The 13,161-nt window shown below is 36.2% G+C and overlaps 1 protein-coding gene across 1 annotated transcript in view; it reads right to left on the bottom strand.

Moving 5' to 3' along the window:
* The window catches only part of PCLO (piccolo presynaptic cytomatrix protein), a 365,674-nt gene that overhangs the window by 334,380 nt on the left and 18,133 nt on the right, over window positions 1-13,161 (bottom strand). The window contains exon 3 of the mRNA XM_060156163.1: window positions 3,245-4,639. Coding sequence (XP_060012146.1) covers window positions 3,245-4,639 — 1,395 coding nt within the window. The remainder of the gene's footprint in view (window positions 1-3,244; window positions 4,640-13,161) is intronic.

Here is a 13,161-nt window from a genome sequence, read left to right as displayed (position 1 = left end):
ATTATCTTACTAAGGAAGCAGAACTATGACTCTAGGGCTTCCTGAAGCATGAGGAAACATAATTTTAAATCGTACTTTCATAGCAAAAATTTACTTTCCAAAAGGGTAGTACAAACAATAAAACAAATACCCAAGATGAGTCATTTTGACTCCTTTTTGTACTTGAATTGACTCAGAATGATTAAAATTCACTAGGTAAACTGACTGCCAATTTAGGCTGTTCTTCTCAGCACGCCTCCAAATTCTGTAAGACTAGAAAGCCTTGCAATCACGTTTAAAACTCCTTCAAAGACAAAATATTTCCTGATTTGGCAGAAATTAAAGCCTAAAAAAAAATGTTCCTTGCTATCAGAGGTTAATGGATTAGAGTACCATTTATACAAACTGGGCATAAAACAGTTAAACCGTAAGGCTTAGGCGGAAGCCTGGCGACACCCCAGGGCCCTGCAGGCAGTCTTGGCACTCTTCAGGTGCCGTGGGAGATGCTGAGTAGGAGATACAGGAAACAACCTTAGAGACAGGTGTGTTTAATGAATGGGCGGGGGAAGGAGGATAGTGTCTATAGCTCCCAACCCATGACAAACTAGGACCAGCTCTTCTCACCCCCAGAACAGGACAGAAAAAGGGGAGGGAAGAGAGACACCAGCAGGAAAAGACATCCTGCCTCACAGTGATGAGAGTAGTAGAAGCAGAGGCTTATAATAGAGTTACACGTGCTTTATTAGAAAAATAAATGGAAATACATAGTTGAATCCTTTCTTGAGGAACACCATTATTCTGCATTACAGGCGAAAGTCTGAGTATTTTCAGAATGTGCTCTTTTCAACTGGAATGAAATTACAGTGCCAGCGCAGCAGAAAATCTTGGATCACAAGAAAAATAACATAAGCAGAACAAAGAAAGCATGGAAATAAAACACGGATCAAGGAGGAAATACTTTCTAACCACTCAAAATGAGGAGAGATCAGTAAGTAGTATAAACGCTGGGACAGCACCACACGTTAAGCATATACACCGAATTCACAATTACCTGGATATACATGGACATGTACGCGCGCACACACACACGCAAACACAGAGTGGCTTTTGCTTCAACGAATCCCTTCTGCCAGTCCTCTAAAGTCTTCTAGGTAAAATAGTAGGAACTACGGCGACAGGGATTAACTCCACTGACCTTCATTCACTCCCCTGATGCCAGGTCAGCTAATGGACTTTATTTACCTAGAGACCAGAGGGCATTAAGGCCTTAGACCAGCTAAAAACTTCACTGTGATTAACATAGTCAAGTGGAACCAAGAACATGAGTCGACTGCTTCTGTTACATCAAATTTTTTTCTCCTCTGAAATACGATCTTCCAGATTCAAAGAAATGACCACAGAAAAAAACAATCTGAACAATGACAGATCATCTAAATCCCACTGATCATACTTAAAATAAGACTTCCCCTAAACCATTTGAAAACTTAAAACCACTTATATTTTCAAACTATTTAAATTCCACACACATCCTAGATAATTCTCTGCTTGATTCAAGGAATCTCCTTTCCAAATTACCACTTCTGAAATATAATTTACCAACACACAGAAAATCAAAGATTTTCTTGAAGGTTTACTGTCCCTCTGCCCAAGGACTCTCATTTCACACCTTGAAACACTGACAGAATTCTAATAATCCTTATGGCCCAAATGTGTACATATACATATGTACACACACACACAAGTTACAGCCCTTTTTTCAGTGTGCACAAAATGCACTTTAAATGCAGACATTACGGTTTTGTTTTTAGCGGTGCAGTTTGTTTTCTAACTATTTAAACTAACTGCATGGTGTTGATACCATAGGCTCCTCATTAAAGGGTACAATTTTTAGAATCTATGAAATTAATACAACTGTCCTAGGAAAACCGAAATTTCCCTCTTCATAATTACACAACAGAAAACAACTCTTTTAAAAATATGGAAGACACTTAAAGTTGTTTTGCTTTTACAATGAATGCTGAATACTGTAAGTAATAATTACAGTTGTTACCACTCATGAAGTGCTGAGAGAAACCAAATTTTATCTACTTTTCAAATGGGTTGTGGTTAACATTATTCATCACAGTTAGAGAGGATAAGAATCAGCTTAAGTCTATAGGGACAACACTTTCATACGGTGTTAAACATGTCAAAGCAACCGAATATCTTTCAAAAGTAAAAAATAAAAATATTTTATAACTTATTATTTTTTTAAAATTTAACTCAAAAACACCACCAAGAATCTCAAAGCTTCTTTTGTATAACTGCTAAAAATCTGTTCCGTTTTTTTTCCAACCCAATGAATTACAAAATCAAGGAGAGGAGAATAAAATAACCCTTAAGTATTTTTGATTTGTATAAAAACAATGAACAATGACCTAAATTCAATCCCAAAATGTTCACTAAAACATCACTGTTACTTATCTAAGACAGCAGCATTATTCAACTTCTCAGTCTCTCAATATCCAAATATTCTAATAGCCCTAACACACGACTAATGCTTACAGATTCATTCTTCTATAACTGTATTAGGTAGAAAATTGTCATCTGCTTTTCAGTCATTTACACTGTATAAAAAGTGTTTCGGTCACCCCATTAAAAAAAAATCCTTCACTTTAGTCACTGAAATCCATATAACTTCTTTTTCTTTCCACAGTTCCTAATAAAGTGCTCTATTATATTTATGTCAGATAACAGTTCAAACAGAATTATAAAAAGTCTAGACATTATATATTTGAACCAATATTTTCTAGCAGACAATATTATTAACTTACTCAAAGCTCTTAACTTTTGTAAGATAACAGATCTCACGTTGTTTATAGATTTGCTATCAATCAAGCTTCTCTTTTTAAGGTATGAAAGAGACTGGAAGGATTAGAGATACTGGGAATAGTAAATTACAACTCTTATTTGGTGTTTTTAGGTGAAAATCAAATAGTGCTCTGAAGCTATAGGTTGTTAATTCATATAAAGGATGGGATAATTGTTATTTTAAGTTGTCAGCTTATTTCATCATCTTACTTCTGGTACTTTAAGCCAGAAAAATCTAAATTATGTTAACTTTTAGTAAGAGTAAGCCTATAATAAGTAATTGAAACTTCTTCAAAGATACAGGATCAATTTTTCTTTATTAAAAATATATTTTTTGCTCAGAAACTTGGCCACCAAAATATTTCAGAATAAACACGATATACTCACATTCATATGTGATACAAATACTGCTTACCTCAGTCAAGTGTGGTGTAGGGTTAAATCCACAGAGGTTACACACTTCTTTCTTGCATTCAGTGCAAGTATTGTAGTTAGGAGGATCCTGAGAACCTATGTTGAGTTTAGTTTTGCAGAGAGGACAGGCTGATTCTGGTTTGGGGACTTCCTCCAGTCTGGGGGGAAGAGCAGCGTTTTGAGGCTCGGCTGTTGAAGGTTTGCTGTCCTTAGTGGGCAGAGGCTTCTTTTCCGTTTCTGTTCTTTTTACTGTTGAAACTTGTTCAGCTTTGGGCTCTAATTTTTCAGCTACTAGAGCTTTGGTTTCCTTTTTCACAGGGATAGCCTTTGCAGGTGCAGGTGGTGCTGTGGATTTGGGTGGCCCCTGAGAAGCAGGTGGCTGTGAAGGAGGGACTTGTTTTGTCGGGGCCGTTGGCCCACCCTGTGAATGAGACCCAGGCTGGCCTGCTGTGGAGATGAGATTTGACGCCTGGCTGAAAATGGATGCTCCAAACCCAAAGAGTTTCCCAGTCACTGTTTCTTGAGGAGTTGTGGGCTGTGATTTAGGGACGTCAGAAATACTTCCCAGATTCAGACTAAAACGTCTCGACTGCTCCTGAGGTTTCGGGGGCTGTGGAGATGGGGGGGCAGTTTGGCCAGTGGAAGGTCGTGGACCTTGGGGTGTTGGTGCCCCTTTTGGCATAGGCTTGGCATCTGGCTTAGGACTCATTCTGGTTTGTGCTTTCTTGGGTTCGTCCTTCTTCTGAATTGAATCAACTTGTTTTTGACCTTTGCTCTCTGAACTAGGCCCAGGATGTGAAATAAGTTTTGAATCTGATGCAGGTCGAGGGATGACTTTAGAATCGAATGGGGTGACTTTTTCTCCTGTTGGTGGAAAACTCTGTGAGGGTTTGGCAGAGTCTGGTTTTAGAGTAGGAATTGCTTTCTCTTGATCCTGTGATGGTACTTTGGAGCTTGGAACATCCGGTTTTGCTGCTGTTGACAATGAAGACACAACGTCTGTGGCTGGCTTTTCTGTCTTGGGCTGCTTTGGTTTATCATCAGCCACGGAGACCTTGGCCTGTTCAGATGGGACGGAAGGCTCTTTGGGAGGGGCTGGCTTGGAGGAGGACTCTGCCTCGGGAGGCTGCTGGGCTGTGACTGGGGGGGAGCCATGAAGGGTTGGCTGTTTCACTAGTGGTGGGGGCTTTTTAGACTCAGGTGCCTTTGAGACATCCTGTTTGGGTGTAGTATCTTTCTTTGGAGAAATCTGCTGTGACTGTGGGGTTGGCTTGCTCACTGCTGATGTAGGAACAGGGGCAGTCTTCGGTTTGGGCTGGGGTGATGATGGAACTGGAGCCAGGTCACCTCCTAGAGCTCTCTGCATCTGACAGTTTAAACAGAGCCACTCTTTTATCTAGAAATAATATAAATAATATAAAACAATAGTCAGTGAGATAATAACAATGTAGAAACAAAAACATTTTTTAAACTGCATGGTACCTTTTGAAACTATGTCTCTTATTATGCAAAACATAAAATATACATCAAATAATTTTACTTGATTTCTATTAAACTATTAAAATGTTAGGTACATTACAATATAACTAATGAACCTCTGAGCCTTAAGCTCTGAAAACAAAATAAAAATCAGCACAGAATTGTATTTTTCTTCTAATGTTAGTTTTGTTATTCTTTGCCTTTGTAAAACAAAATACTCAGTTTGATTACTCCTAGAAATAGAAAACCATGTATGATAAAAGAAAATTAATTATAACATATTAGATTCTAGAATCAGTTATGTTAGATATTTTCTCTATTGATGGCTCATAAACAATTTTTAGTTATATAACCCAGAGTATGCTTGTCAAATTATTAACACATTGCTACCTTCTTAAATTAGCAAGAGCATCACTTCCCCCTCCAAGGTGATATAATCAAATGTGAGAAAACAAAAAACTTGTATTAGCCACTGTAGGTTAGAAAGAGAACATTCTCTGTTAAGAAAATAAATGAAAAATAATGGCACACCCTCAAATTATCATAGATAGCATCATCTAACAGAGAAAACATTGCTTCCATTTCCTTTTCATTACTGCAAAGAGCAATATAAGTATGCAATATACTTATATGACTGGTGAGATATATATGTGAGAATCACATCGTATATGCATCATGTATAGGCGTAAATGCATCTGTTCTTTTCATATCACCTTCATTGTTAAAAGGAGATGTTGAATTTGGTACTACCATATTTTAGAAGATATTTTAAAAGTACCTATGTTTAAAATTTACCTTTTCTTATTCCAAAATAACGTATGCTCATTATACAAAACTTTAAATATTACGAAAGTAATTTTGAAGGGCAAATTCATGATCTAATCTTTAACTCCCAAAGTAACCAATGTTACCAGTTTAGCACTGAAGTTCTTTGTTCAGAAATCTACACAATGAAAAACTAAATATATGGAGCATAAGTACGAGAAAAGTTTTCTACAGTACAAAATTGTAAAGTATTAGGCTGGCAAACAACATACTCTCTATTTGAAACAATTCCCTTTTGAAAAGAAACCAAACTAGTCATTTCTAAACTTTTAAAAACTTTTTTCACTTGACATTTTATGCTGTTAAACTTTAATGAAAAAAAACTCTACTGTACCTTTTTCTTAATCATTAAAATGGCTTAAAAAAAAAAAAGACACTGAAATTATTTAAACTCAGGTACCAGTATAACAGGGCTTATTTTGAAATCTCATGGAAAGCAAACTTTTGTTTTTAGAAGGTTGAAGGAACATTTTAAACTCTAACTGACAAGTTATATTTCTGTTTAAAAATGTGAATCAAAAAGCAAAATGAAAACATTTGTTACATATGGGTGGAAGGTACTTGGGTGTTCATTACATTTGTTTTCAACATGAGTATTGAGTACTTATGTATTCGCTATATTGTCTTTACCTTCCTGTATGTTTGAGGCATTTCACTAATAAATAACTCTTTAAACATAAAGATATTTGAATCCCAAAACATAATCAAGCAACTGTTACCTATGTAAGTAACATGACTAAAGGTGAGCTTGAATGTAAGGAAATTCACTCCACTGTGTCCCCTTCTTGATGGAAGGAAATTTCTCCATAAACGTGCCCCTACACATTCAGCCATCTCCCTCCCCTACTGCCAATGTCAATTCTGCTACTCTACTATTTATTTTTTCTCATTTGTTTTCTTCCACAGTCTTAAATGATACCATGTGACCTGATAATCAAGCAGCCAGACAAGATGAAAGAAAATATAATTAAAAGCATAATTCTTTACTTATATTTTATCAATGATTTTTTTCTATAAATTACTATATGAGAGCTATACCCAGATTAACCACTTTAAACTACAAACTTCTAGGGCTAGTGTCTGTCATTGTATTAATTGCTCTATTCTTTCTAACAAATGGCAGAGCCAAAGAAGACGCAAAATGTATTCATCTGTTTCTTTCTTTATTCAAATATTTATTGAGCAACTTCTACTTAGCACATACCACTGAACAAAAGAGACAAAAATCTCTGTCCTCATGGAGACTATATTATAGAAGAATCAGGTAAGAAACAGGTTAAAGCATAATATAATTTCAAGATAATCACAGATATATAATAAGTATCTGATGGTGATACTGTGATGAGTCCATTTATCCTTTCTTCCTGCAAGTTCTCCCTCAAACAAGCCCCCACCCCCGCCAATTTCTTTGGATGCATTTGGTCTTATCAGCAAAATTTTAAGTCTCTTTGCCATGGGAACATTGGAGCGTCATGCATAGCTGGCCAGTAGGCTTTTACTCCATCTTTGGACCACTGCAAAATTAGAACACTACCACAGCATATCTAACGTATGATTTACTTCAATAGTGGGTCACACATACTATACTGTCCTCAATCCAAAATCAAATGTTTCCTTGTAGTTAATAAATGTATGTGACTATGTCTCCCAGTAAGCAGACAAGGGAGAGTTAGGAAAAGAGGGGTGGATAACACAGGTCACTGCTTCTTCATAGGGATACAATTCTACTTTTCTCTTAATACACCCTTTTTTCGAACATCTTTTGTCCTTCTCGTGACCCCATTTTCTTCACTTTGATAAGCAACATATAAAAGACATCTGATCCCTCAATGTTCCTCCTCACTGTGAGAATACAGGTTAAAATCATTGTCTGTAGCTTTCACAATATGAAAAGCATTTTATCCTCTTAGGATTTTTCAGAAAGAGCCTCTTTTTTATTTAATTCTGGCCAAATCTGTTGAAAACAGAAATGAGTTTTATCTCAGAACTTAATCTACTACTGAACACAGCAGCATTTCCAAGTCCCTGATTGAGCTGAAAACAAAAACAAAAAATCTTTCCTATACATTAATCAAATGAAAAACTCCATAGCCCGCCCTGACATTAATATCACGAACCACCATCTACTTTTTCACAATGCACTGAGGGAGAGTTAAGGAGTAGTAATAGCACCTTTGCCCTCTCACTCATCCCAGTTAAAAATCTCATTATATCTTTACTGCATTTTCAGTTATTTCTAAAGGGTGTCTGCATTGCTTATGAAAGGTAATTCCCCATTCATTCGTTCACATTTCCAAAGCCACTGTCCCTCATTTGGCCCTTGTCATTTCTCAAATACTTCATACCTCCACCAAATATAACCTGTTTAAAACAAACCACCACAGAAGGGGTTGACTCTACTTCTCTTCAAACCTCAACGCCTCTCCAATAACTGTGAAATAAAGTTAATTTTTGCAAGAAATTCAAAATATATAATTTTGCTCCTGTTCTCATGTTAGCACTTACATAATTCTGCTACCTCCAGGGCTGTATTTCCCAAAAGACTGTAAGCAACAAATGATAAAGACTTCCTGGTATAGTCTGACATAATTCTGCTACCTCCAGGGCTGTATTTACCAAAAGACTGTAAGCAACAAATGATAAAGACTTCCTGGTACGGTCTGACCCTTTAATAATTATAGATGTTCACAAATATTTTTTGAGCTGGTTTCAATTAAATAAACTAATTTAAAATGTTTACGCTCTTCAAGCTACAACATTTCTGTGTGTACTCTGTTAATCGCCACTGTTTACCTTGCCTAAATGACAGGCTTCTACCTTCATTTTCTGGTTGCAAGCCATTCTCCCTATACTATACTTTTGCTCATGGATCATACATCCCCATTTTGATTCGAACTGAAGTAACACCCCATACTTACCCCACCTGCTAACCATACATATTTTCACTGCTTGGAGACAATTACTGTCTTGTTTAACTTCTAAAATTAAATGTTTATCTCCAACTATGAACAGAGATGAACCTGAATTTACTACCATCATTGCCTCAGACACCTGCTGCCCGTTCCATTTGGTATCCACATCTATAACACAGTTGGTTCTCCTAGTTCTGCATGATTGGGTCTTCATTTCACTATAGCTATGAATGTGGATCTTAGAAGACTTTAGTCCTTATCCCTTACTACCTATTCCAAAGAAGTCAGACAATAGCCAAGGCCAAGCCTAATTCAGAAGAAGCCTTTCACCAATATTTCATAAACAACTTCCCAGGTGCCCTGACACGAGTAGCACCCGTTCCTCTAATCATCCACATCCATTTGATAAGCAATGGGAGAAATTCAAGAAACAATACCAGGGGCGCCTACAACTGTATCAGTATTTCCAAAGCCACGGTTCGGTTCCTGATCTGGCCCTCGATGAGTGCTTTTTTCCTTTCTTCCTGCAATTCCCCCCTCAACTCCCCCCCTCCCCACTTCTTCGAACGCTTTTGGTCTTATCAGTAAAATTTTAAGCCTCTATGCAATGTTAACACTGGAGCTTACCTTCAACATACAAGCAGTAAAATGAAAGAATCTGTGTTAGATAAATATGTCATGCCTCAACTATTCATAAATTCTAGATTTTATATAACAAATAAGGAAAAATAGTCATCTTTTCCTTCCCCCACCTATAGTCTTACTTACAGCAAATGAATAAATGGAATTCATGATCTGGAGACATAAGTGTTTAATGAGCTACTCTAATCCAATTAGCTCTATAGAAAGAAGCAAAAAAAAGGCATAAAATTGTTCATTCAGTCTTCTGACAATATGCTATACAAATGGGGGTAAGAGAGTAGTCAGCCAGGATTTCTGCTCATTCTGAGGTCATTGTGTATTCTAACGTGGACCTGCTTATAATTACTAACACAGCTCCCTGTTTAATCCAACTCCCCCGGCTCCCTTTTATGTTATATATCAGAGCCGAGTCATGTGAAATATAGTAATACAACTTCACTGGCTAAGGCTTTTGCTGGATAATCATAAATGTCTTACTAAATGTTTCAAAGGGTACCACTTGAAAGTTTAATTGTAAATTCCACACAGAGTTTCAATTATTGGTGCCACTATCAAAAAAGTACTGAAAAATGAGATTCTGATTTTTAAGAGTATGTCTTTAATGATAATTCAAGATAATTAACTCAATACATCTAACAAATAAGATGAGTTGGCAAACACTGGGGTTCCAGAATTAAAGTATATTCCTGCTTGGAACTGTTCTTAATCTATTCGCTTCAAAAGGTAATGGAAGCTTCTCAAAACAAAAGTGTCCAGAAGGCATTATGACTAACATCCACCCTTCAGTGTGCTCCAAATTGGACATTTTAAACGCCAAACCTACAGAAGATTTATAATGGAATCTCTGCTCAACAACACAGCATAGTAGGAGGCATAATGGACCATCTAAAGAACAAACACAATATTAGGAATTTATATTAGCTGGTGTTCATACCATTCACGTTAGCTACTGAATACATTTTCTTCAATCACACAATCACCCTGCCCTTGTACTAAAATCTGCTGGGTTCTTACTTCCTGATGCATCACAGCTAAACTTTTCTGCAAACCACGGTATCTAAATGTACCATTTACTCCATCAAGGCAGTGTTCTCATTCTCTCTTACCTGAGTCACGATTCGAAATCCAATTTGTACTCCTCTTCCATTTACCAAATGCTTCCTAGGCTTTACACGATGACCCCTCTCCTTTACCACTTAACTATTCCATTCTCCATTAAGATCTGCCCCTTCTCAACTATTCCTACTATCGTTTGAAGCACAGCATTTAGACTCAAATAGATACTGCTTTATATTTTTTTTCCAATTATTTCCTCTCTTTTCCTATCCTCACATGGACTCTTAAAAAGAGCAACCACTTCTTATGATTACTCTTACCTCTGTATTAGATACCAAGTAAATTTTAGATATTTATTGATGAATTATTCTAAACCTGTTTCCTACTTCTCATCAAATGATCTCTAAGATATCTATGTATTATTTTTATTCATATTATTTTGAATGCCATAGAGAATATAATTAAATAATATGTATCGGATAATAACATATAATATTATCAAGAGAAACCCAAGGTAAAGTTTGATAACAGATTATGCGTTCTGCTATTCAAGGAATGCCCAACCCACATGACCTCCTCCACAAAGGCAGCTACTAGCTGACAGCAGTTTGGCTGCAGATGGCTCACTGCAGTTGACATCTTTATGCATATTAACGCACAATTCATTTTGGATAAAAACTAGACACTAGCATTCCTCAGAACTGTGATGACATGCTCAGCGACTTGATGAAACTGTTTTATTTATGACAATCCATCCAGAATTTGAATGGATACCTTCTGAAACTGTGTGGCTTACAATTTCTGCTGCATAATTCAGAAACCATTAACAAACTTTGTGAAATGTAACCTCAATCTGCACTTTTTTCTTCATAAAGCATAGTCATGTTCACCAAAGGCTAGAAATAACATTTGTTAAACCTTCACAAAATAGGGTCAAATGATAAAAGCATATCTGAGTGTCAGTGCAGCCCAACCAAAAAAAACTGCCACTTTAATCAATTTACAAAATAATTACAGTACAAAGACTTGAAAATATTATTTGTATTTTACTACAGCAACACAGAAGACCCCAAATCAGTAAACTGAACTTACATATATATTAACACTTCTGACTGCCTCTCACATGGTGAATTCAAACTTTTATATCTCAAATGATTAACACGCCTTGAGCTATCACAATTTTGTAGCCTGCGATCCAATAGTTTCAATTAGGCAATGTTTGTGCAATTATTTAAACAACTTATTGATTGTCCTATTATTTCACTTAAAAGTGAAAAAAATTACATTAGTGAAAAGACTCAAAGGGCTCATAAACTTTGTGAACTCATTATATATGCTGAAATTTAAATATCTTTAATTTGATCAGATAGTAACTGGAATTAAGATAATCATTTGTATGTTAACTTGGAAAGGAAAGAAGTGCTTTTAAAAATACATATATGAGGGACTTCCCTGGCGGTCCATTGGTTAAGACTCTGCTCCCACTGCACGGACCTTGTGTAAAAATACAGTTTCATAAGGGATTTTAGCCTCTTTCAGCTTTCTGTGAATGGGAGCCCCCTATAATTTATTCAAATCTTAAATAGTTTTATGTATGTGCATTTTCAAGAATGTATTTAAGGAAAATCTGACTTTAAAATTAATCAGCTTTACATTATTTTCACCTTTTTTTCACAAATCCTAGCCACATTTTTCATTACCATTGATTTCCTTCTGACCATTTTTTTAAATCCTTCCTCTTTCAAGTTAAAAAACACACAGATCTACATATTAAAATTTTTCCCAACAAATACAATTATAGTTACATGTTCACATGATGAAGCCTGCCATTGACTTCTTTGAATTCTTTTACCTAAGTAGAAATCTGATCCGAAGGTTTGATGAATTCTACTGAAGTTTGATTTTCCTGAATAAATGATAGAAATGTCATATTTGTTTTACCAACTGATTTAAAAATCTTTATTTCTGATTAGATAGAAGAAAATAATAGAAAGGTAGTTTATTGTTTTATATTCAGGTAAGAATGTATCTCATCCAGGGCTTCCCTGGTTGCGCAGTGGTTGAGAGTCCGCCTGCCGATGTAGGGGACACGGGTTCATGCCCCGGTCCGGGATGATCCCACATGCCACGGAGCGGCTACGCCCGTGAGCCATGGCCACTGAGCCTGTGCGTCCGGAGCCTGTGCTCCGCAAGGGGAGAGGCCACAACAGTGAGAGGCCCGCATACTGCAAAAAAAAAAAAAAAAAAAAAAAGAAAAAAAAAAAAGAATGTATCTCATCCATATGGTGTTTATTATTTTCTATTTTACAAACAAGACTCCATCTGCATTTGCTAAATTATTGACTCTCCCTCTAAACTCTGAGTTCTACTCTTAACAGTGAGCAAAGTTATCAACTTCATTATGTCTATTTTCAAAATCTAACAGAGTGGCTGGCTCATACTAGGAGCTCATGGCTTTCTAAAGAACAAAAAAGAGCTCAGCAATATAAATAAGGCTTTGGTTTGAGCAAGAGTGAGTAGAAAGGTATAAAGTCACTGCTCTTACACCTCAATTTTTTACACTAAATTTCAAAAATAAACTCCTGCCAAGAAGGTTAATTTCTTTTTTTTTAATTGAAGTATAGTTGATTTACAATGTTGTTAGTTTCAGGTGTTCAGCAAACTGACTGAGATATACTGATATAGATACATATTAGATATATATGTATACACACATATATATATTCTTTTTCAGATTCTTTTCCATTATAGGTTATTACAAGATATTAAATACAGTACCCTGTGCTATACAGTAGATCCTTGTTGTTTATCTATTTTATATATAGTAGTGTGCACCTGTTAACCCCAAATTCTCAATTTATCCCTCTCCCCACCTTTCCCTTTCGGTAATCATAAACATGTTCTCTATGTCTGTGAGTCTCAAGAAGGTTGATTTCTTATAACTTTAAGAATATGTAAAATTCTCTCTCTCTCTCTCTCTCTCTCACACACACACACACACACA

The sequence above is a fragment of the Lagenorhynchus albirostris genome, chromosome 8, assembly GCF_949774975.1.
Source record: "Lagenorhynchus albirostris chromosome 8, mLagAlb1.1, whole genome shotgun sequence".
Taxonomy (NCBI): Eukaryota; Metazoa; Chordata; class Mammalia; order Artiodactyla; family Delphinidae; genus Lagenorhynchus; species Lagenorhynchus albirostris.
This window is presented reverse-complemented; position numbering and strand designations above follow the sequence as displayed.